Here is a 23,632-nt window from a genome sequence, read left to right as displayed (position 1 = left end):
GAAAAATATCAGCATGCCTAGTAATGTGGATTTAAATTAGGGCGCAAGCCCCTTTTTCCCAAACAGACTGTTTGCAGACTGGCCCTGGTCCGTGGGCCGCATTATGAGGTGCACTGGGCCGAATATTTTTTATGCCTGTGACTTAACTCCCCAAATAACCACAGCTCTGGTCAGTTATGATGGTTGCTATAATAGATATTCAACGAGAACTCAATGATGGTGGATTGAACGTTGGCCGGGAGTACAGTGGCTCCCTCAGTACCCAGAACTCCATTTGCCTCTTCACTCTGCCTGTTTAATGATGTCCCGTGCTGTCTCTGACCTGCAGAATAAAATCTTTATCTACCGGGGGAAGGAGTATGAGAGGCGAGAGGACTTCAGCCTGAGGCTGCTGACGCAGTTCCCCAACGCGGAGAAGATGACCAGTACCACGCCCCCGGGAGAAGACATCAAGTCCTCCCCGAAGCAGTGCATCCTTGCTGTGGGGAAGAAAGACCCAGAGGCTCTTCAACCTGGTGCGGCCCCAGCTAACCCAGAGAAGCCAGGGGTTGCGGTCCCTTCTTTGCAGACAGAGGTGTCCTGTGTCCGCAGCCCGCCCATTTAGACATTCTGCCACAGGTTCCCATTCTATGTAAAATACTTGGGACCCTAATATCCTTAGCTGGTGGGTATGAAGTCATTAAAGGGGAGAGATGATAAGCAGATCTTAAACGGGAAAGGATACATTTTGTAGCCAGATAGGGAGCTTGAGTAGAACATAGACTTCCTGTTCTGAATTCTGGATTCTGTTGCAGACTTTCACTGGCGGTGATGGTGGGAGAGCTCTTTCTAAGACGAGATCATTAAATCAGAGAAGGAGCCCTTACCGCTGAGCTGGTTTTAAAGCCTGAATTCACCGCTTACAGGTTGGGTGGTGTTGGGTTTTAACCTCCTCATTTTCACACTCTTCATCTGTAAAAGGAGGATAATAATATCCATCTTGTGTTGTTGTGTATATTAGAGAAACATTTTCCAAACACCCAGTGCAGTGCCCGGCTGTGGCACTGGATAAACAGACGACATCCAAAGAGCAAAGCAATTCCTGTTGCCTGGGCTCTGGCATTCAGAGGGATGTTTGTCCAAAAGAAGTTATTTGAAACCATTTCTGGCCACTTATTTCCCAATATGTCAATGGATGCCTGTTTTCCTGTGGCGAGGGTGTTTGCCAGGTGTCTGACCCACAAAAATGTCCTAGGATCAATCCCTGAATGAGGCATTTCAGTGATACATAAGGGAACCCCATTTTCAATGCAGTCCTGGCATTCAGGTCAAAGGGAGCGATTGGTGCGGGTGGCATTTCCGGCGGGGAAGCAGGAAGAACAGGGGGCCCTGACACCTTCGTGGCCCAGTTCCTTTCTTTCCTTAACGAGCTTCTCAGACATGCAGTGCTTCACTGTGAAGCCCGTGATGAACCTGCCGCCCAGCTACAAGGACAAGCCAGTTCCGGAGCAGATCTTAAAGTGAGTGGTTCTTTATTTTTTAAAAAACATAGCTGGGTGCTGTGGCTCATGCCTGTAATCCCAGCATGTTGGGAGGCTGAGGCGGGAGGATCACTTCAGTGCATGAGCCAGGAGTTCAAGACCAGCCTGGGCAACATAGCAAGATCCCATCTCTAAAAAAAGAAAAAAAAATTTTTTTTTTGATCATTAGCCAGGCATATAGCTTTTTGCAGTCCCAGTTACTTGGGAGGCTTAGGCAGAAAGGTCATTTGAGGCCAGGAGTTTGAGCTATGATCATGCTCGCCACTGTACTCCACCCTGGGCAATAGAGCAAGACCCTTTCTCTTAATAAAAAATTAAAAAAAAAAAAAACCTTTTGTCTCTTTCACACCCTTTGTCAGAAGTACGGAAAAACCCAAGCCTTAAATTCATTACAGTTTGGAAGACCTGTCTATTCTATTTTGAGTGTAAGATAAAAGCTCAGTAATTCAAAGGGATGCGGGGGGCGGGGGGGTTTGTTTCTTTTGGCAGAAGGAAATCGCTGCTAGGTTTCAGATCTCTGAGTATTTTCACTCAGAATCATCACTGGGGGATTAGGTCCCGGTGACTGAGGGCCTCATCCCTTCTCTTGAGAAGCTAAATGTTAATGGGATTGCTAGACCTTTTGTAAAACTATGCAAATTTGGGTGTAAGTACATACGCCTTTTACAGTTGTGAGCTGCGAAATAAATTCATAAATTATATGAAAGTAAGATGCAAAATAAAATCAAATCGTGCATTGCCTCCGGCCTTCAGTGCGGAGACTCTGTTGGTTGTGAGGCAGCTCAGTGGGTACAACTCAGCCTGGGGCAGGTGGATCCCAGGTTTTGTTGAAGTCAGATCCAGGAGTGCTTGTTCCAAGAGAGAAGTTACAGCCTCGTTGCTGTGTCTTGCTCCAGCTACTACAGAGCCAATGAAGTACAGCAGTTCAGATATTCCCGGCCGTTCCGGAAAGGAGAAAAGGACCCCGACAATGAATTTGCTGTGAGTCCACCCGTTTCCCCCTCTACAACAAGGTAAAAAGGACATGGAAAAGGGGGCCCTTCCACCTAGCCAGCACAGGCAGCAGAAACAGTGGCACCCCTGGGAACAGAGGCTTCCTCTGCAAATTACCTAGATAGCAAGTTACCATCACGATAGAAAATTCTAGACTGGAAGTCCAGAAACTGGGCTCTGCTCCTGGGCCAGCTGCTAATAGGACCTTAGACAAGTCACACCTGTGTGGGCCTCAGGCTTCCATCTATAAGGTGAGAAGTCCCAAGTAGATGATCTGTTTACTTTAAATATCCAGAATCCTTAAATTTTATGAGACAGTGTGGCCCATTCACTTAGGAGGCATTTGGGATGCCATCTCAATTTCCTGAACCCAGGAGTTTGGCTGTTTTGCCCGGGAACTGACCAACATTCCATGTTTTCCTTCCTGCCACCAGACCATGTGGATTGAACGGACCACGTATACGACGGCCTATACCTTTCCCGGGATTCTCAAGTGGTTTGAAGTCAAACAGATTTCCACAGTGAGTCATTCGAAATGGGGACTGAGAAAAAAACTTTGTCTCCAAATATAATCACCGCCTTTGTTCGGTGCCCTCTGCAGTTTGCACCAGCGTGGCCAGCCTCCTCTGGCCAACTTTGTTTTTCAAAAGAGAAATAAAAGGCGTGCTTGTATTATAGAGCTCCTTTGTAAAACTGATGTTACAACAGCAACCCTAAAGGTTACTCACAGTGAATGACTCCTTTGTCACCGGAGGAGTGTTGTGTCCTCCCTGATCCTGCCAGCCGCAGAGGCATGTTTGGAATGCCACTTTGGAGCTTCCTGCCAGTTCCATCTTCTCTCCCAAAAGCCCTTTCTGTTCGTTTATTCTCAGCTCATCACATCACCGGTCACCCCGGACTCCTCCCTCTTCATCTTTCCCAGAAGTTGCTCATTTTACCGTTTCAGTATTTATTAAATCTGTTTTATTTCCAGCCTTCTAATTGGCCTCCCTGCCTTGGTCCACTTTCTTAACTGCCTCTGTGCGAATCCCATTGAGGAAACCTGACCGTTTCATTCATTCTGATGCTCAGAGCCCTCTGTGGGCTGCCCGGGGCTGGAGTATAAAGCCCATACTGCTTAGCACATGCATATAGGCCCTAGCGACCCGGCTCTTCCCCTCACCTCCTAGGGAATCTATTGGAACAAAACTACGCGTTCCATGCTGTTTCAGTCCTCCATGACCTTGCATCATGTTCTCTGTGTAAAATGTCCACTCGCCACTCCTGAACTTCACTAACTCCCTGTGAGATTCTCCATGAAGCCATCTCTGGAACACCCAGGCTGGGTTAGAGGGCCTGTGTCTGTGTGTTGTTGCGCCCCGGGCATGTTTCTAACCTACCCCGTTTCCATGTCTCGAGACCCCACTAAAACTGCAAGCTCCTCCCAGCCGTGAAGCACATCTTAATCACTTCTGTAACTATGGTGCGTGGCCTGGTACTGAGCATAAAGCAGGTGTCCAAGAAATATTTCTTGAACAAATCTGAAGTCTCATGGGTCATAAATCATCATTCCTCAAGCATGGGTGTGATTTTTGGACAGAGACTCGGAGTCAAGTCTGGAGTAGAAGGTCAGCTCGCTGGTGATGGCTAAAATGAAGAGGAGATGGTTCTTCTCAAAAGCTGGCTTTGAAGGCATTTCCGTAGAAGAGCTCTCTCTGAATCTGTGCTGCATCTCATTTCATTTTCATCCAAAATTCAGCCAGAACAATCTAACACATCCTGTTATTTCTGACCTCCGTTACCCACGGGATCCGTGCCGAGGTTACTTATGTGTGGTCCGAATCCTTGGCTTCTGGCATCACTTGCCTTTTCTCACGAGGAAGCGTCAGACGTTCTGCCCATGGACATTCTTGGCTGTGCAGACGTGTCTCAGATCCGATATCTGCTATTCTATTGTCCCTGACCTCACAAATCGCCAAGGAAGCTTTGTCTAAGAAATAATCCTTACTACAGCTCCAGTGTTTTTCTAGTCGGGTTTTCTGCAGCCACTCTGCCCCGAGGAGTATTCCTTACTGTAGCTCCAATTTTTAAGTCCTCATTCTGCTTCCTAGGGAGATTTTAAATAGCTACTTTGCATCTTACCGCCCTGTCAAAAAACTGCAGAATCCTAATATGCATGACCTTGAGCAGCAACACTTCCTTCTTGTGTAGCTTAGGGGTGTGTTGCAACTCTAGAGGGCACTGGTTGAAATTTTTTTCTTTCTTTGCTTGGAGCTGACAAATGTCGTTCTCCCCCGCCGCCCATGTGCTGTGTCACGCAGGAGGAGATCAGCCCTCTGGAGAACGCCATCGAGACCATGGAGCTGACCAACGAGAGGATCAGCAACTGCGTGCAGCAGCACGCCTGGGACCGGTCGCTCTCCGTGCACCCGCTGTCCATGCTGCTCAGCGGCATCGTGGACCCTGCTGTCATGGGCGGCTTCTCCAACTACGAAAAGGTGGGCTGGGCCCCACAACCCCACTGGTGGCCATTGTGTCCCTGGTGAATTCGTTTCCTGCAACTTCTCTGAGAGAGGTTCTCTCTCCTCTCTGTGTGAACAGACACGTGGAGTTAATGAAAAGATTGGCCCTGGCCTCACACCTCTTACAGCCAGGGGCGCAGACCACTGCCTGGCAAACCCTCACTGAAGTAACCCACTGTGCCTTGGTCACTTCACCTGCTGTCCTCTCTCCCCCTGCCCCTGAGAGGTGCAAGGTGAACGTGTGGACCCCAGAGCCAGGATGCTCGGGGAGGGAAGCAGCATCTCTGGGGAAGGCAGAGCCTCTCTCTTCGGAATTAGCTTCTAGGAACCCCCTTCCCTGACTGGGTGTGCCATGGGCTGTATGGACAAATGGTGGGCCTGGGTCTACAATTAAATTAGCTCAGCTAAGTCCTTTAGCTGTTACTCTGAACAAACAAACAGAGTACTCAGTACAACTGAATCCCTTGTGTAGGATGTGGATATAGCACTGTCTGAAATGCAGGTGATGCATTCGGTGTATGTTAAGTACAATTCATAGAGGCAGAATTTTCCACTGTTAGGGAACGCATTCAGTAGCTAAATAATTTTGGAGTCCTCTTGAATATAGAGTGACATTTGGCAGGGAAACCCCCGTGGAGTCTCCTGGAGAGTGGGTGAAAAGAAAGGGGTCAGCTGAGAAGAGCGAGCGCTAAGTGGGCTGGCGCTCTGGTGTCCCCTGGGAGGAACAGGGGCTTTGTGGTCAGTCTCCCCTGGGACCCAATTCTGACTTCCCATTGGCTGCTGTGTGCTCTTGGGCGACACACTTCGCCTCTCTGAGCTCCCCGTATCTGTAAAGTGAGGAAATTACCTAGCTCACAGGACTGACTGGAGGATTAAGGGAGCCCTCCTGTACATGGGCCATCATGAAGTGTTTGCATAGAGTTGAGGCTTCACCAGCGTCAGTTTCTTCCTACCTCCATCCGTCTGCTTGGAGCAGAACGTGTAATTGAAATGTTCTTCATGGGTGGTGCCACCGATGTTCTGTGGCTGCTGCTATAGTAATCTTCATTCTTCTGTTTTCCTTTAACCTTTTAGCGTTTTTTGGTCTTACTATACTCAGCAGCTGGGAAAGACTCAATGCCAGAGAGAAATCCCAGTTTGCCCGTATTAGATTTCAATAATAATACCCAGTGTTACAATGGAAGTCAATGTAAACATAGGATCCAATACATTAGTACAATACTTTTTAAATACTATAATGCTTTAGTGTGTACTTTTTCATATACACTCCCTGGTACTGATTTTCATGTATTTTTCCCAAGTATTAATTTTTACAGAATGCCCCAAGCCACAGATTTTTATATGCCAATATCTGTGAATAATACTTAATTTCACATGAAGTTTTTCCAATGTGACAGTCTTCTAATTAAAATGGGGGGGGAAGCAAGGCTATATAAATGCATAAATTTCAGGACCTTTGGCTTAGAACACTAATTTATACTTTTGATTAATATGTATGAGTTTGTATATTTCTAAACATAAGAAAAAGGTAAACTCATTCATCACTAGGACCTATTGTGATAATTGAGAAGCACATCGTTGCATACTTGATGTAGGCGACCTGTTTTAAGGCAGCTCTTTATTCGCCCCCTAAGTGATAAGAACACAGGAGCTGTGTGCGGTGATTCATCAGCCTTTTCTGTTACGAGGCAAAACTCCGCTAGAAAAATGAATTTCGGGGCACTCTGCCCTGATGTTCCATGATTGGAGCAGTCAGTGCTTTGGGAACTTCAGTGCGGTTTATCATTTATCAGAAAATTGTTTTAACTTTCAAATATTTAAACTGCTCGTATATTGAAAGGTAAAAGTAGATGCAATGTGAGTAAATACTACTTTTTCATTTGTATTGACCCTTCCTCTAGATGGGATTGTGGCCAGAATGAGCTGCTATGTGGTTGTATTGTTCATGCTTCCTTTTTTATTGTACTTGGACTGCATATGTTTGTATTCTCTGTTTTATTACTTTGTTAAGGCTGCTGTAACAAAGTTCCCCAAACGAGGTGGCTTAAAACAAAAGAAATTTATCGTTTACAGTTCTGGAGGCAAGAAATCTGAAATCAAGATGTCACAGTGTTGGTTCTTTCTAAGGGGAGAATCTTGGTTCTGTCCAGGTGCCTGTGCCTCTCTCTAGCTTCTAGGTGGTTTGCTGAAAAGCCCTTGGTGTTTGGTCTAGCAGATGGCTGTCTTCTCCTCACACCCCCCCCCCCCTTTTTTTTTGAGACAGAGTCTCACCTTGTTGCCCTGGGTAGAGTGCAGTGGCGTCATTGTAGCTCACTGCAACCTCAATCTACTGGGCTCACGAGATCCTTCTGCCTCAGCCTCTTGAGTAGCTGGGACTACAGGTGCTCACCAGCATTCCCGGCTAATTTTTCTATTTTTAGGAGAGATCAGGTGTTGCTCTTGCTCAGGCTGGTCTCGAGCTCCTGAGCTCAAGCCATCCTCCCACCTTGGCCTCGCAGAGTGCTAGGATTACAGGTGTGAACCACTGCACCCGGCCCTCCTCGCATCTCTTCACCTGGTATTCTCCCAGTATGTGCATGCCAGTCCCCAAACTTCCCTTTTTATAAGGACAACAGTCATGTTGGAGTAGGGGTTCATCCTACTCCAGTGTGACCTCATGTTAACTCATTATATCAGCAAGATCTATTTCCAAGTATTTTGAGGGCACACATTTCAACCCCTAACATCTGCCCGCAAGGTAGAGTTTGCATGTATTCTGTTTGCTACACAAAACGAGCCAATTACTTTTGTAATTGTATTCTGGAGTTTCAGGAGTTCTTGGGTTTCATACGATGGGGTTTTGGCTTTCCCAGCAGTAAGGCAGATGAGTGAAGGGGAACTTTGAAGGTTGGTCTTTGACAGCCTTCTAGAAGAAGGTTAAGGTCCAGGGAGGAAACCTGTGACTCCCGCCTTAGCCTCTGTTAGAAATGTTTGCTGCAAACTTCTGTTTCTCTTTCCTAAAGAATTTTGTCTTTAAAATGGTCTCCTACATAAGGCCTGTGTTTGGAATTTAAGTTTGGTTTTTATTTGTCTATGCTAGGCCCTTAGCTGGAGGGGCCATGAATGTTTATTGATGAACATGGTCCTGACATACAATGAAAAGGGCAACCAGCATTTCATATTTTTAAAACGTCTTCATATCTGTGCCTCATTTTGTTTTCAAAATAACCTTTGGATAGGTGATTAGCGAGAAAGTACAGATGTTAATATTCACTTAAGATAGGGGAAAATGTGATACAGCCCTTATCACACGGAAGAGCAGAAAAACTGTCAGCTGCATCTCCTGCCTGTTAACTTTTTGCTCCTTCCCTTATAATATCTATGCACTTAATTTAATTAGTAACCTTAATTCAATTATTAACCAATTGTCATTTGGCCTTTTCTTATTTGATTAGTGAGAGTGTGTGTGCGTGTGTGTGTGTGTGTGTTGATTATTGAGAATGTAACCTTGTAGCAATTTGCATGATTCCAGAAAGACTACAGAATAGCACATACTTTTTAAAACTGTCTGCTCTGGTATAAGGGCAATCCCAGGAGAGGAATGAATTTTTAGTTAGACATGCCTGGTTTATCAGAACACAAGACATTCTTCACCCTTCTAGCCTTTCACCCCTCCCTTTTAGGATCACATGCACAAATAGGAATGTGTTCTAGTTAATTCTAATTAATACTCGCACATGCTCTGCTTTTAGGCTTTCTTTACAGAGAAGTACTTGCAGGAGCATCCTGAAGACCAGGAGAAGGTCGAGCTGCTAAAGCGACTGATCGCATTACAGGTACCAGGGGCGGTGTGGGGCGGCCGGCCACAGTGAGTGCGGGACTCCACCACGTTCCCCTGGGCTTAAGTCTGCAAGCCCACATTCAGGGTTACTTTTCTTTTTCTAACCCTTATGGAACCGAGACCTATCTATGCATTTGTTTGTTTGGCAGAGTGACTTAGGAGTGGCATCTGATGAAACTGCACGGGGTTGACAGGGGCCTTCTTAGAGCTGGGACGAAAGTCCATCCTTTGGTTCCCTGGCCTGTGTTTCTAGCTGAGAGGTGTCGGCCTTGTTTTTTTCTCTCTCACGACTTCAGTGGACATGGGTAAAAAAAAATGCAGCCGTCCAATTCAGCCTGAGGCTCAAAGCTGTCAGCCGCTCACCCGCATGGGTGCCCAGGGCTCCGTCGGGTTTGCCCCTCAGCCCTTGCACGGCTGAGGGCCGACTGTAGCTTTCTTGTGCATGTTTTTTCACATTGTTGACCAAAGTCCGTCCGGTTCACAAGCCCTAAGCTGAGAAGTGGCCTCATCGGACGGTGCTGTGTGTTCTAGCCCCCACCCCGCCTTTCCCCAGCCCCCAAATCCCAATGATCCCTCTCCTTAAGCCGTATCTCATTCCTTCTGTGCCCCGCTCGGCAGATGCCTCTGCTGACAGAAGGGATCCGCATCCACGGGGAGAAGCTCACGGAGCAGCTCAAGCCGCTGCACGACCGCTTGTCTTCCTGCTTCCGGGAGCTCAAGGACAAAGTCGAAAAGCTCTATGGGGTTATAACACTGGTAGGCTCGGGCTAAGCAGCCTTCATGCTTTTTCTAGCTTCTTTGGCCTTTTGTGACACTGATCAGTTTTGCAGATGCCAGATGAGTCGTAATAGCTTAGATGTGGCGTGAAAGTCCCGGGGCAGGTGGGAGAGAGCACGTTCTGCTTTTGATGCCTTTGAGCCTAGACAGAGCTTCTCAAACTTGACCCACCTGGAGGGCTTATGAAAACCCAAGTCGCAGGGCCATATCCCCAGGGTTTCCGATCCTATAGATCGGGGTGTGGGGCCCAAGTAGTTACATTTCTAACTAGTTCCCAGTTGATACTGACCCTGCTGGTCTGGGGCAACACTTTGAGAACCACTACCCTAGAAGTTGAGGTTTTCCTAAGCCTAGACCCTGGTTATTCCTGTCCTGTCTAGCCAAATTCTTATAGTATTTGCTGCTCTTAGAAATATCATCTATTTTGATGAAAAGTTTATAGTCTTAACACCTTTGAAGGGGAGAAAGAATGGTGAATTGCAGTTTTCAATGCATGTAGCTGATTTCGTGACTTTTTTTTGACAGCTTTAACATTCCTCTAGCTTCACTGATCTCCTTTTTCTTTGAGTTCACCCTGTTCTTTTTAGTGGTCTTATTCTTCAAGCCCTGATTTTCAAACTCCTTCCTCAAATCAAAGCTGTGAATTTCTTTTTATGTTCTCTTCTCCCTTATTCCCATACATCCATCTCCACTGCAGTTTCCGCCAGAGTCTCTTTTTAATCATCTTTTCCAGCCATCAGAGTTCATTTTTGCCTTCTTCCTAACAATTTGCCTTCTAACCTGCTTCTAGTTAAGAGTTTTCTTCTCGGAACATCTGTTTTTGGCACACGATTTTCTAGAAAGCAAAGACTGTGATTTTGACTTAATGAACTTAGTCATTATTAGAATGAGGCCAGTATTATACATTTAATACAGTGGTAGCTGGGGTAGTACTACTTGTGGCATTTCTTGTGAACCTAGATCAGTGTTCTGAGACCTCCCAAGATTCACCAGTTTAAGCTTTAGGTCTACAGTTGCCATCTAAAAATTTTCTCTTAGGCCAGTATTTCATTAAAAAAAAAAAAAAAAAAAGGCTGGAAGAAGGTAAGCTGGAGAAGCAGACAGAGGGTTCTGCTATTTTATTGGTGGGCAAGATACATCTTAGTTTTTCCTCTGTCATGTATCTGGTCGAAAATTGTGACGACTTTTTCTCTAGTCTTTGAAACAGGATTGGTTTAACCTAGGTTGTGTCAATGGCTAAGAATATAAACATTTACAATATTTAACAACTGAGGCAGCACGGTCACCAGCCACTCAGAATGGGGTGCCAGCCCCCAAATAAGCAGGCGGCTGTGCCAACTTGTAGGGGCTGAGTTGCAGCCCCCTAACCCCGAGGGGCCGTGTGTGTTTCAGCCACCCAACCTGACAGACAGGAAGCCAAGCCGCACGGGCTCCATCGTGCTCCCCTACATCATGTCCTCCACTCTGCGGAGGTTGTCCATCACCTCCGTGACGTCCTCTGTGATTTCCACCTCTTCAAACTCCTCTGACAATGCTCCCTCCAGACCAGGATCTGATGGGTAAGGGTTTGATGTTTCATTTTTACGAGGGGGTGGGGTAACGCCTTATTGATGCTCGCCCTGGGTCACCACAGTGAAGCTTAGTCAATGTGGGTGCGTCATCCCCTGTGCAAAATAATTCCGAGTTCATGGTTATTAGCCTTTGGGTCACTGTCCTTATCTCCTTCCTGAGGAATGTCATTCTTAACCTAATGATAACAATAGTTACTGAAAGTGAAAAATGAAAAAAATCCTACCACCCTGTTCCATACTCATTGCCTAATATTTTCATTATTTCAGTTCTTAAAAACAATTGTTAAATTCATATTTATTTCATGAATAGGTAATATAATCACATGGTATGAAATTCCAAAAGTACATGAAAAGTCTCCCTTCAATGTCTGACTGTCGGTGACCAGTGTCACTTCCCGGAAGCAAATGATGTTAACATTCAGGTTCTTAGTAAGCAAGTTCTTTGTAAGTACACAGACAATACCTAAATACGTGTTATTCTCAACACTTTGTTAGTACAAATGGTAGCATTCTCTCAACCTTGCTTTGTTTCATTTAATATATCTTGGAACTTATCCCATTTTAGAACATAAACAGCCTCCTCTTTATGTTTTCTGTAGCTGTAGACATCTTATCGTATGTCTGTACCATGATACAAGTTGAGTATCCCTTATTTGAAATGCTTGGGACCAGAAGTATTTTGGATTTTTGATTATTTTTGGATTTTAGAATATTTGAATTATACCAGTTCAGCATCCCTAATTCAAAAATCTGAAATCCACAGCGCTCCAGTGAGCATTTCCTTTGAGCATCATGTCAGGACTCAGAAAGCTTCAGATCTTGGAGTACTTTGGATTTTGGAGTTTTGGATTAGGGATGCTCAAATTATATGTTCCACCCGTGCCTACTGGACATTGAGTTGGTTTCAGTCTTTCATGATCACTGCCATGTGGCAATTAATAACCTTAAATGTAGATTATTTTGCATGTATACAAGTATATCAGTATGAGAAAAATCCTGCAAGTGAAATTGCTCTGTCACAGATACATATTTGCAATTTCAAAAATTATTTCTAAACTGACTTCCATAGAGATTAAATCAGTTTACATTCCTGCCAGCAACATACAAGAGCACCTGGTTACCCATCCTTGCCACCAGATTCTATTAATAGTATCAGTCTTCTTAATTTTGGCCAATCTGATAAGTGGAAAATGTTTTCTTATATAGTTTTTTTTGTTTTTTTTTTATTTCTCTTGTTTTATGTGAACTTGAGCATCTTTTCATTTGTTTAGTAGCTGTTTGTATTTTATTTCCTGTGAACTGTGGACAAATGCTTTTTTTTGTTGGATTGTTGACTCTTTGTAATATGAGTTGAAATATTTTCCCCCAATTTCTCTTTCATCTTCTAAGTTTTTGCTTCAAATGTTCTGTTTGGGTTGTGCTGATTTTTTTTTTTTTATGTAGTCAATAAAATCAGTATTTTATTTTATAACTTCTGAACTTTATGTCACAATTAAAGGCCTTTCCCACTCTACCTTTTTTTTTTCCTTTAACTTTTAGAGTTTCACTGTTCACAATTAAATCTGTGATTCTTTGGAATTTATTCTAATATAACATGTGAGGGATGGAGCCAAATTTTTTTTTTTCCAAATGGCCACCCAGTTTGCCCTATAACATTTAGTGAGCAAACCATCTTTTTTCTACTAATTTGAAATGTCACTCTTACCAAAATTCAGATTTCTCTGTGTTCTTTAGTCTGTTTATGGACTTTTCCCCTATTTCCTTGAGCTGCCTATCTATTCATGCACCAAAACAGTGCAGTTTTAGTTACCGTAGATTTAAAACATTTTTATTTTCTAGTATTTCTTTTCAGGAATTTAATCTGTCTAGTTTTGCTCATTGCTCATTTTTGGATTAATTTGTCTAGAATCCTATCACTGTTTTTATTAGGATCATGTTAAATTTGTGGACTAACTTTAGGAAGATTGATGGCTTTTTGATGTTGAGGCTTCCTTGCCAAAAATATGAAATGCCTTTCCATGTGTTTAAATTGAAAATATTTGAAAGGAGTTCATTTATAGTTGTGTTCTGTCTAAGGTTACTATTAATATTTTTAAGCGATCTATTACTAACAGACTAGAAACTGTGAAAAGAAAAAATTCTTTATAACTTCACTTAGAGATGATCATGTTAAAGTTTAGTTATATTGATATAACACAGAAAAGTATGTGTCCTTTTTATACCAGTGGAAAAGTACTGCGTCTGTCATTTTGTGGCCTCCTGCTTTATTCACTATAAATGAGTATTTACACATCATGAAGTCTGTAAGATAGTGTTAAAGATAAGTCAAGTCACTCGACTCATTCCATAAATTTTTAATTCTGCATTATAATAACTATATCATAAAAATAACCTATCCAAATGGCACCCTACCTGGAAATCAAATATATAATTTTTCTTACATTATTTCTACTTTCTTTTCCATTTACATAAATATCTTTACATAGCTCCAGTTATAGCATAGATAGAGTTTGGAACTTTGCTTTTCCTACTTGTCTTATAAGCATTTTCCATATTGCTGTGTAATCTTTATTAATATCACTTTTTATTAGCCTTTCTGATGGCAGTGGACCATTGCATCATACAAATATACCATAATTAATCCTTCCCCTACGGTAGAATGTTTAAGCTGTGTCCTTATTTCTAAACAATTAATCATAAAAGTTAATTATAAATTTTAATGCAAAAATATTGTATCAACATAAAATATATTTTTATTATTAAAAATTGTAGCAGACACGTGTACATATAGCTTTCTGAGTATTTAGTTAGGATGCATTCTAAGAAGTAGCGTAGGTAGAATTTGAACGCAAGCTCTCTGGCTCCAGAGCATGTACTGTTATGTGTTGCATAAAGCTGTTTATGGAATTTTTTTACTTTGTGGATTCTGTCTTTGCCTGTACGTTTCATTAAGACCTTCTTTTCCTGCGTCAGATAAATATTCACTAATATTTTCATCTAATCATTTGATGGTCTCATTTCTGTACATTTACACCTTGAGATGTTTGTTCAGTTGGGAATGAATATTTAGATTTAGAACCTGAGAGCAAAGTCAAGGATCCAGATTAGTGATATGAGCAGTCAAACCCCGCCCCCCCCCACCCAGGCCTTGTGGAGTGAATTTTGACTACCAGGTGATCCATGTTTGTGATTTTTGTCCCTGTTCCCGGCTGGCAGGTCAATCCTGGAGCCACTTTTGGAGCGCAGGGCCTCGTCAGGTGCCAGAGTCGAAGACCTGCCCCTCAGGGAGGACGGCGAGAACCGGATCAGCAAGTTTAAGAGAAAAGACTGGAGTCTGAGCAAGTCCCAGGTCATTGCAGAGAAGGCTCCAGAACCTGACCTGATGGTAAAAAAAAAAAAAAAAAAAAGAAAAGAAAAAAAAAAACATCAGTGTACTGGAGGCTTGCCGCCACCCACCCTGTCCCCAGGCACATCCCATGCCCTCGGTGGCAGTGCAGCACCAGACAGAGGCCTGGCCATGCCCTGTCTCAGGACATGGCGGCCTGTGGTAGTGTCAGATTGCAGATTGCGGTGAGAAAAGCACATAGGGAGAATTTCGAGTCTCTAAGTCAATATTGGCGCAAGATCTTGGACCCACAGCATAAACGTGCGGTGGATGCCTGGAGTTGTGGTTCTCGCCACTGTGTTCCATGAGTCAGTCCAAACATCTCATTTCTATTTTGTAATTTTTTTTTAATGTACTTTTTCTTCCATTTGCCACATCGAGTGGTTAGTGTGGCAAGACCAACTTTCCCTGAGAATCAATGTGCTTATTTCCAACATAAATGGCACACAGTCCAACGATGGGCAAAGTCACGTCCAAGGCCAGCCGGGAAATAACCTGTGGTTCCGTGGTCTTAGGTAGCATCTCCACCCTGGTGCCCACCAGATGACAATGTGGGAAGCTTAAAAATGGCTCCCGGAATTAGGTCCTTCACAGGTTTCTGAGCAGCAGACAGGGCTGCCCAGAGCCTTGCTGAGCTCGGCCTTCCTCCCCGTGAGACCGTTTTGCCGTGTTTTCCTCCCTGGTCCTAGAGCGCGGCCAGGAAAGCACAAAGGCCGAAGAGTCTCCAGCTGGTGGACAATCGGCTGACGCCATTTCACGGTTCTTCGCCTCCGCAGTCAACGCCCTTGAGCCCACCTCCACTCACCCCTAAAGCTACCAGGACCCTAAGTAAGTTCTCCTGTATCCCTTGTATTCTTTTTACTAAGGAGCAGAGTATGTTTATGGATCTGAGCAGTTTTAATTAAATCAGCTACAAAGTATGTAAGGCCATGTTGGTTCGATCCAGTGGTGGTGGTGTGAGTGTATGATACAGTTAGACTGGAGTTTAGCCAGGAGGCCTTGGGCCACGAGGACTCGTTAAGCTTTTCTGTATAGTGACCCAAAGAGTCTTAATGTCCCTTTTCCAATTGTGAAGGTATAAATGAAGTAGATCTGGACTAGGGTCAGACAGAAAGCAAGTAACTTATGAATGAACCATTGGGCACATAGACCTGCATAGGGACAAGTATACCGGTTCCATATACTACTTACAGTCTAGCTGGGGGAACCAGGGTATACAACCCCTGAAGAGAATTACACTGTACCCATCGTACAGAGGCACAGTGGAGGCATAAATCTGTCAGTGCCAAATGGGAGACAACTGTCAACCGAGTTTTAATCAGGTAGTTTCCTGGAGAACTGGATATTTTCCTAAGTGCTTGGGAATATCAGAGAACAGAGTACTACCATAAGTTCTAGAAAATATTCTCATCTTCAGCTTAATAGTAAAAAATCCTCAACAAAAAAAAAAAAAATAGAAATTTCACTTCAGAACATCTTGTGAGGTTTGTGGAGCCTTCTGGAGAGTGAATGGTGTTACCTTTGTCATGTGGGGTAAGAGGTCTTTCTCATTCTGTCCACAGAAACCATAGAATATGGCTTTATGGCTCACACCTGTAATCCCAGCACTATGGGAGGCCGAGGCGGGAGGATTGCCTGAGGCCAGGAGTTTAAGACCAGCCTGGATAATATAGCGAGACCCTGTCTCTACAAAAAATAAAATTTGCCGGGCGTGGTTGGCGCTTGCCTGTAGTTCCAGCTACTCTGGAGGCTGAGGCAGGAGGATCGCTTGAGCCCTGGAGTTCTAGGCTACAGTGAGCTATGATTGTCCCGTTGTACTCCAGCTTGGGCAACAGAGCAAGACCCTGTTTTTAAACAAATTTAAAAAAAAAAAACAAACAAACCAGAATGGGGCTTTAGCAATTTGACCAGGTTGGTTTAGGTCAATGCTTAGATCTGCTTACAATGGGAAGCAGAATTTTTATGAGATTCTTTGACACATTCTTCTCTGTGTGCTTAATATCATTTCTAGGCTCCCCGTCTTTGCAGATAGATGGACTGGTGACTGCTGCTGTCCCGCCCCCGCCGCCCCCCAAAAGCAAGCCCTATGAGAGCAGCCAGAGGAACTCCACTGAGGTAGGGAGATGACGGCTGAGTGTGGCCAGGGAGCACCACTCTGGGAAGACAGCAGTGGATTTTGCAAGCTTTTCAGTGGGCAGATTTGCCCGTAGATGGTCACTGTAGTTGAGTCTCGGTTCATTCCTGAAACCGCAAGAGATAGGGAAGTTTTCAATAGGAAGAAAAGATATGCAAGCAGACCTTTTCCTACGATCGAAGGTAGAGCGAACAGCCTCTCTACCTCACCCTAGGGACAGGGGTGTGAAATAAGAAGTGAGTTCTAGTTCATACTGGAAAAGTTTACTTCTAAGTGAGGGGCAGTCATTCTGCAATGGCCTCACATGGGATTCCTTCATTCATTCAACAAAGCTCCGTTGAGTACCTCCTATATACACGCCAAGAGCCCGAGTGCTGGGGATGTGGCCGTGATTGTGTGTATGTGTCTGATTAGCTCGAGGAGAATAAAGGAGGGCAAGTCAGTCTTATGTCCCTTTTCACCTTGCAAAGGTTGTGCACATAAACTCAGATCAATTGGAAGCTAAAGCGGACAGTGGGAAGGAGAAGGGAGAGTTGAGAGGGAAGGTAGGACTCACGTCCGATTTCACGTGTCTGCTCCTGCAGATTGCTCCTCCGCTGCCTGTCCGAAGAGAAGCCAAAGCCCCGCCTCCCCCACCTCCAAAAGCTCGGAAGTCTAGCATCCTTTCGTCTGAGCCTGGCTCCCAATAAGGATCTTGCTCTCTCTCTGAACCTCCGAGTGCCTTGGACACCTGCTGCCTGAGAACTGGCCTCCAGGAGCCGGAGTCCTCATCGCACGGGGCTCCCTGCTGACTGCGTTGCCTGATCTGGGATGGTTTTGTTCTTCTGAAAGCTTCTCTTCGGTCGATGTTTGCGGCCATGCCACGTCCCCTCCAGTCCACAGGGAGTTCCAGAATTGGCCAAAAATCTTGTGTATTTTTCAAAGGAAAGATCTCCTTCACCGTTAGTAAATTTCAGCCTCTACCGCAGAGACACTGGGGTCTGGAAAGTTCTCCTGCAGTGTTTGGAGAATACCCCCGGTAACCTACGCCTTGGAGGGATTTCTCGCTTTGCTTCTGAAAAGCTGTGCTGAGACTTGGTTATTTTTCGCTTGTGGACATACCTATCCTATCCCATATAGCATCTTGGAAGAGGTGGATGTCAAGTTCACTTTGGTAGCCAAGATAATAGTATCTTGCTAAAGTCTACCATGTCTCCTTTGAGCAAGAGAACACACTTTTTTCGTGGAGATTGGCCACTCTCGGGCATGAGTGGCTGTCATTGAAGAAAACGTGAGCCCTGAGCTCTTGTGTCCCCTCACCCCATCCTCTTGTGGCACAGGAAAGCTGCCCTCTGCCTGTCCCCGCCAGAATCCCGGCACACTCCCGACTAATGGCCCTCACTGTCCCTCTGACTGCAGACCCCTTGGAAGCTCTGCCTTTTGCACATACAGTTTTTGTCCTGTCACCTCCTCCGAGCTCAAATCACCGGCTACGCGGGACTTAGGAGCCTGGTTCAACAGCTTCTTTTCCACACCCCACCTACATGACTCAGTGGCCCCTCTCTGCTGCCTGACTTTACCCTGGAGAATACAGTGCAATATTTCCCTTTGATTATTTATTTCTCTTGATTGTGGAATTAATTTGATTACTTGCTAATGGTACTAATTGTCAGTGCTCCTTTCAGAAGGAAGAAACGGGGTGATTTTGATGACCAAATAGTACATACACATGCATAAATAGCCACACAAAGGTGTAGACGTTTTGTGCTGGCAGGGCCTCAGAGGTTATACAGAAAACCCCTTTATTTAGTAGAGTAGGACATTGAGGCTACGCACAGAAAATCATGCTACAGATTCTTAACTAACAACCCAGCTTGCTCAATTAAGTTATGCCAAGGTAACTCTTAGATCTAGAAGATAATTCGGACGGACTCTTTAATGCCTACCCCCAGTTGGAACAATATTTGGAATGTCCCGGATGTTTCTAAACTGCTTGGGTATTTGTGGCAGAGTCCTCTCCCCCGGGAGGTCCAGAGAGCAGAGACAGATTGCAGCTGTGTGACTTGGCGTCTGCCTGCTCGCCTCATCACCCCACCACGTCTTCAGGAGAGACGTGCTCAAGTCATGACAAGGGGCAAGGAAGCAAAAACCGGGGTTAAGACCTTCCGCACAAGTTGTCGTGAGGTTCAGACGAGATGGAGTCTGTGAGGGAGCAGATGCTTTTGCAACGGTCCTTTCTTTTCTCTGCTGGGCCTGAGTAAGAGCTGGAACTCTCTAAGAGCATTATTGATACTCCTTTTTTTTTTTTTTTTAAAGGTGATTTGGAATGTGAGTGCAGGTTAGTTCTGCACATATAGCCCTTTCTCAAAAATGTAGCATCTTTTGGAGCCTTTTGGAAAATTATGTATGAGCCAAAGTGTTAATAAGAGCTGAAGAGGATTTTAAGTGGGAAGAACTCAAGCTCCATGGAGAAAGGAGGAGGCCACAGAAAGGTTGTGTGGAGCTACGTGGAGCCTGGAACAACTTCTGAGAAGTCACTTCACAGACTGCCGAGAGGAGATTAGTATGCCTCACCCCACTTTTTGGGCTGCCATTAAAATAGAAAGATAATCTGGGTCACCAAAAAACCCCCCAAACCTCAAGCTAATCCTTCCAGCACAGTGGAAGTGAGTCCCGCAGTCTGGCCTTTGAGCGGAGACTGGGGAGAGAGGATCATCAGTGCCCAGATGCCTGCCCTTTTTTGATAGAACGTATTTTTCCATATGATTCCCATCCCACATGCATGGAAGCAATAGCTCTCTCCTGCCTGAACACAAAGGGTTCCAGGTAGTGTTGTGGATAATGGATCACAGAGGACATCGAAGTTTTGTTTTTTGGGAAGCTGTTGGGTAGGAAGGAGTCACGTTTGACAAAAAGTTATAAATAATGCCTGTGCTGAAGTCCAAGAAGAAAACTGCAAAGAAATGTCTTGTGATTACTCTAAATATAGAAGAGATAAGGAGCAGGGAGGAAAAAGGAAAAGATCTGGTCTTTATGTTTCTTGCTTAGAACTCTAGAGTATTGGAAGACACTGGGATTAGCCCCCAAATTGTCACAACCTTTGCAAATACTGGTTTGTGGTTTGCGGGTTTGTGATGGTATTTTTTAATCCCATTTTTCTCTTTTTCTCTCTCTGTCGTGGTGACTTGTCTGGCTTTGAGATTTTTTTAAAGAGTTGTGAAAAGTTATAAAGCAGTCATATTCAATATATATTAAAAGTTCTTATGGAATGCCAGGCGCTGTACTAATCCCTCAAGATATGGTGGTTTGACATGTTCAGTGGAAACAGCCCCGGTGTATAAAGATGGATCACACTAGTGTGCTGTAGGATTGGAAAGTTAGTGTGAGATGACAGTGAAACCCTAAATAAGGCTGTCAGGCCATGGGTTGCTTCCTCCTCTGCTACCTTAACCCCTTGACCTTGACAGAAATGCAGTCATTTGCTCCTGCCAGAAGAACCCATCAAAAACTGCAGCCACACCACAAGGCATTAGAGAAAACAAGATGTAAAGCCAGATCTAGCTCTTTCCTAGCTGGGAGAGTCCTTCCCCTCTAGTTGCCCCTAGGTCTCGGGCCAATTTCTTATTTTAAAATTGAGAGGGAGCTCGCATGCAGTTAAGTTCACACACCTTAGATGTGCAGATGGGTGAGTGTTCACAGAACTTTACACCGGCATCCCCACCTTCCAGTTACAGACGTTGGCTATTTCCAGCACCCCAGGTTCCCATGTGCCCGTGGCACCATTTTCTGGAAAAGTATTTAGAAGGCCCTTCAAATCTGTGCCTTCCCTTCCTCTCACGTCTCAGGTATAACGAAGGGGGAGAAAAACCTCACCATCACCACAAAACAAGACTAGAAAGAGTTGGGTACCTTTTAGCAAGTCAATTTGTAGTCAGTTCCTGGGTCACAATTTCCTCAATTTTTTTTTTTTGGGAAAAAAAAAAGACTACATGAGTTTTAGAATTCTTTCAGCCCCGGCTGCTCTCATTCTAAATGAACAAAAAGAGGGAGAATCAGATGGAAACTAAGTTTGTGTACAAAGGCTTCTAGGTCCAGGCACTATACTTTCCCCATTTTTCATCCGAAGTTGGTGTTTTGATCCTACCATACCCTGGCTATTAAGACAGAAAGATCTGTGGACCTTAAAATTATGACTATACCGGTAATCCAGCACTCACTGAAATATTGACACAAATCACCATAACTCTCTGCAACAGTTTATAAACAATGTCATTTCCATAACAGTCTTCAGACTTCACCAGCTATATGCCTGTGTGCATTGTAACTAGACTTTCAGTTCATTTTAATAATTATGCCTTTTTTCCCCTATATCATTTGGGAAGTTGATAAATATCACTTCCTTGGAAACTTTCATTCAGCTATATGTCTGTTTTTTTTTTTTTTTTTTAATTAAGTTGGAAAAGGTAAGTTTCTCTTTGGGTGGGTTGGAAGTTGAACCATCAATTCCGTAATGATTTGCAGAAGGAAGAAACTGGTTTTTCCTTTCAGGTGAATGATTTCAGTCTCATTCTTAGGCTCTAACCAAAGCTGGTCTCCCGTATGCGCTGTCCAAACTGATCTACAAGTCACATTTTGTGTCAGTTGTTCATCTAAACTTTGTCAAGAATTCCTTCGCTATGATTTTGTAACTAGCTGGGTTTCAAACATGGGCAGTTAGGACGGCGTGCATTGAAGTAGAAGACTTTTGTTCAGATTTGCTGTTATTTATTTTTTAAATTAAAAATGGAAGTGTATTTTAAAGTTTATCGTGTGTCTAGTTCGTTATTACTCTTAGATTAATGAGATGAGATCAGTCCCAAATTTGGTAACCGTTCTTCCTTCGGGATACGCCACACCCAGTGTCTCTGCTTGTTCCCTTGCAGGTGCTGCTGGTTTAAACCTGGAGTCTTCTCGCCCAGAAGTGATAAAAACTGCAAACCATTTGGTTCTTTTCCCCGCTTCCTTCCAACCCTTTGGCATCTGAGCTGGCAGTTTTCTGATAGCTCATTTAATGTACCTGGGTTCCATTTCTTTACTCATTTCCTGTGGATGATTAGGCAGAGGTCAGGAGAAACATAAAGAGGTTAAAAGGGGTAGGATTTACAAGGAAAGGAGAGGAACTGATTCTCAGACTAAGTTGAATGCGGATGTCACACCCCAGACTGATTACATCAGAATTGCTCAGGGTGGAGAGTGGGACCCAGGTATCTATGTTTCTTTACAATCTCTCCCCCATGTTATCCCAATGTTGGGCCAAGGTTGAGAAACCGCTACCTTAGAGGAAATACAACTTCAGAAAATTGGTGTTGTGTTTAAGATGTGTTTCATAAAATCCCTGCTGGTGGTACGTAGGATCAAGTAGGAGCAGGAGGGCAGCCATGCTTCAATGAAAGTATTAGTAGCTCCACTGGTTAGTCCTGGGCTTAGGCTTAAGATTTTTTTTTCCCCAAGAAAGATGCGCTAAAGTAGTATTCCTCCATGGGGACCCTAGAGCCCAAAAGAATCTATTCCAGTGCTTTAAAACATCTTCAATCTGTTGCTTTTTAGAAGCAATAGGCTCCACTCTTTGTGCATGAGAGTCACCGGGATGCTTGTTAAAAACACCCCAGTGTTTGGGCCCCAAAGACTGAATCCGTAGAGCTGGGGAATGTTTTGGGATCCAGGGTCCCCATGGAGAAATACTACTCTAGAGCATTTTCCACTGTCAAGATCTAAGTGCTGTTACCTCATACAGTGATTCCTGGCTTTTTTCCAGTCATCTCTGAGATACTGCAACTTCTAAAACTTGCTAAAATGATCAATTTTTAAGCCTCTTTTTTGTTACTTGATCTTTTAAAGCCATATACATTCAAGAACCCATCTCATTAAATATGTCATTTGATGTGTTTCCCCACCCTTTATTTTGAAAGACTGAAGATTTTTTTTTTTTTTTTTTTGGAAGCTATATTGATGAGTTAGACTGCTCTTCCAATGCAGGAAGACATGTATCATTTTAATAAAGGGCCCATTTTCACTTCTTCCTCTTGGACATTTGGGCCACTTGAGAGCCAACGGTATCCAACGTGCTCACATAACGTGCAAGCTACCAGATGTTACCGGAAGCCTCTGACATCAGCATCAGGCACCTGCATGAGCATCTTTTTATCCCACTCAGGAAGGCCCACAGCTGGCTCCAAAGAACTCATCCCAAAGACAACTCTGGCAAATGAAACCTGATGCTCCGAGCAGGATGTATACATTAGGTGGGTGTGTTGTCAACTAATGTAAAGATTATAAATTATATTGTTTTCCTTAAAAAAAAAAAGACAGTTGGTGAGTGATTGGCAAATGGATGTCTCTCACCCTGCTCGTTTGTATTGATTAATGAAATGATGCAGTTTTGCTTTTGTTTCCTAGAGCCAGTTGTGGATCACATCACTGCCTAATTTTATTTACTAAAGAAGAAGTAAAGAAGTTCTTTGATTCAGTTTTAGAGATTCTTCAAATGCAGGTATTTAGGAAAGCTAGCGTTGTGCGCTAGCAAATATTTATATTAAAAAGGGCCAGTTTCCACCCCCCCCTCCCCCTGTGGAATGTTTCTGCCCCGTGTTTTCAAATTTCTTAGCACAGATCTCCCGCTTTTCTGAGATAGAGGGGCAGGCGGAGGGGGGAGGTTTCATTTGTCTGATTAAAAGAGAAAAAGGGACCTAGATCTTTGCCATGTCAATTTGTTGCTGAGACATTGGACACGTTATTTGAGATTTGAGTTTTTCAAATGATCTCCTTGCCACTTGGAAGTTATGAGGGTAGATGGGAATGTTACTGCCGGTGCCTGGGACCTCACGAGAAATGGTCACCAGTAAAACTAAGCTGACTTATGAGCCCCCGTGTCCTGTTTCAGCCCCAGTTAACAAAATAACCCAGCTTCCAAAGT

The 23,632-nt window shown here is 44.1% G+C and overlaps 1 protein-coding gene across 1 annotated transcript in view; it reads left to right on the top strand.

Annotated features, from left to right (window-relative positions):
* The window catches only part of DOCK5 (dedicator of cytokinesis 5), a 169,138-nt gene extending 149,627 nt beyond the window's left edge, over positions 1 to 19,511 (top strand). Inside the window, exons 41-52 of the mRNA XM_069484838.1 lie at positions 329 to 470; positions 1,418 to 1,499; positions 2,417 to 2,501; positions 2,948 to 3,034; positions 4,814 to 4,990; positions 8,746 to 8,829; positions 9,453 to 9,590; positions 11,004 to 11,170; positions 14,399 to 14,567; positions 15,257 to 15,395; positions 16,579 to 16,682; positions 17,286 to 19,511. Coding sequence (XP_069340939.1) covers positions 329 to 470; positions 1,418 to 1,499; positions 2,417 to 2,501; positions 2,948 to 3,034; positions 4,814 to 4,990; positions 8,746 to 8,829; positions 9,453 to 9,590; positions 11,004 to 11,170; positions 14,399 to 14,567; positions 15,257 to 15,395; positions 16,579 to 16,682; positions 17,286 to 17,390 — 1,479 coding nt within the window. The 3' untranslated portion in view covers positions 17,391 to 19,511. The remainder of the gene's footprint in view (positions 1 to 328; positions 471 to 1,417; positions 1,500 to 2,416; positions 2,502 to 2,947; positions 3,035 to 4,813; positions 4,991 to 8,745; positions 8,830 to 9,452; positions 9,591 to 11,003; positions 11,171 to 14,398; positions 14,568 to 15,256; positions 15,396 to 16,578; positions 16,683 to 17,285) is intronic.
* Positions 19,512 to 23,632: the final 4,121 nt, after the last annotated feature.

The sequence above is a fragment of the Eulemur rufifrons genome, chromosome 12 (genome assembly GCF_041146395.1).
Source record: "Eulemur rufifrons isolate Redbay chromosome 12, OSU_ERuf_1, whole genome shotgun sequence".
Taxonomy (NCBI): Eukaryota; Metazoa; Chordata; class Mammalia; order Primates; family Lemuridae; genus Eulemur; species Eulemur rufifrons.
Note: the sequence above shows the minus strand (reverse complement) of the source record. Positions and strands in the feature narration are given on the sequence as shown.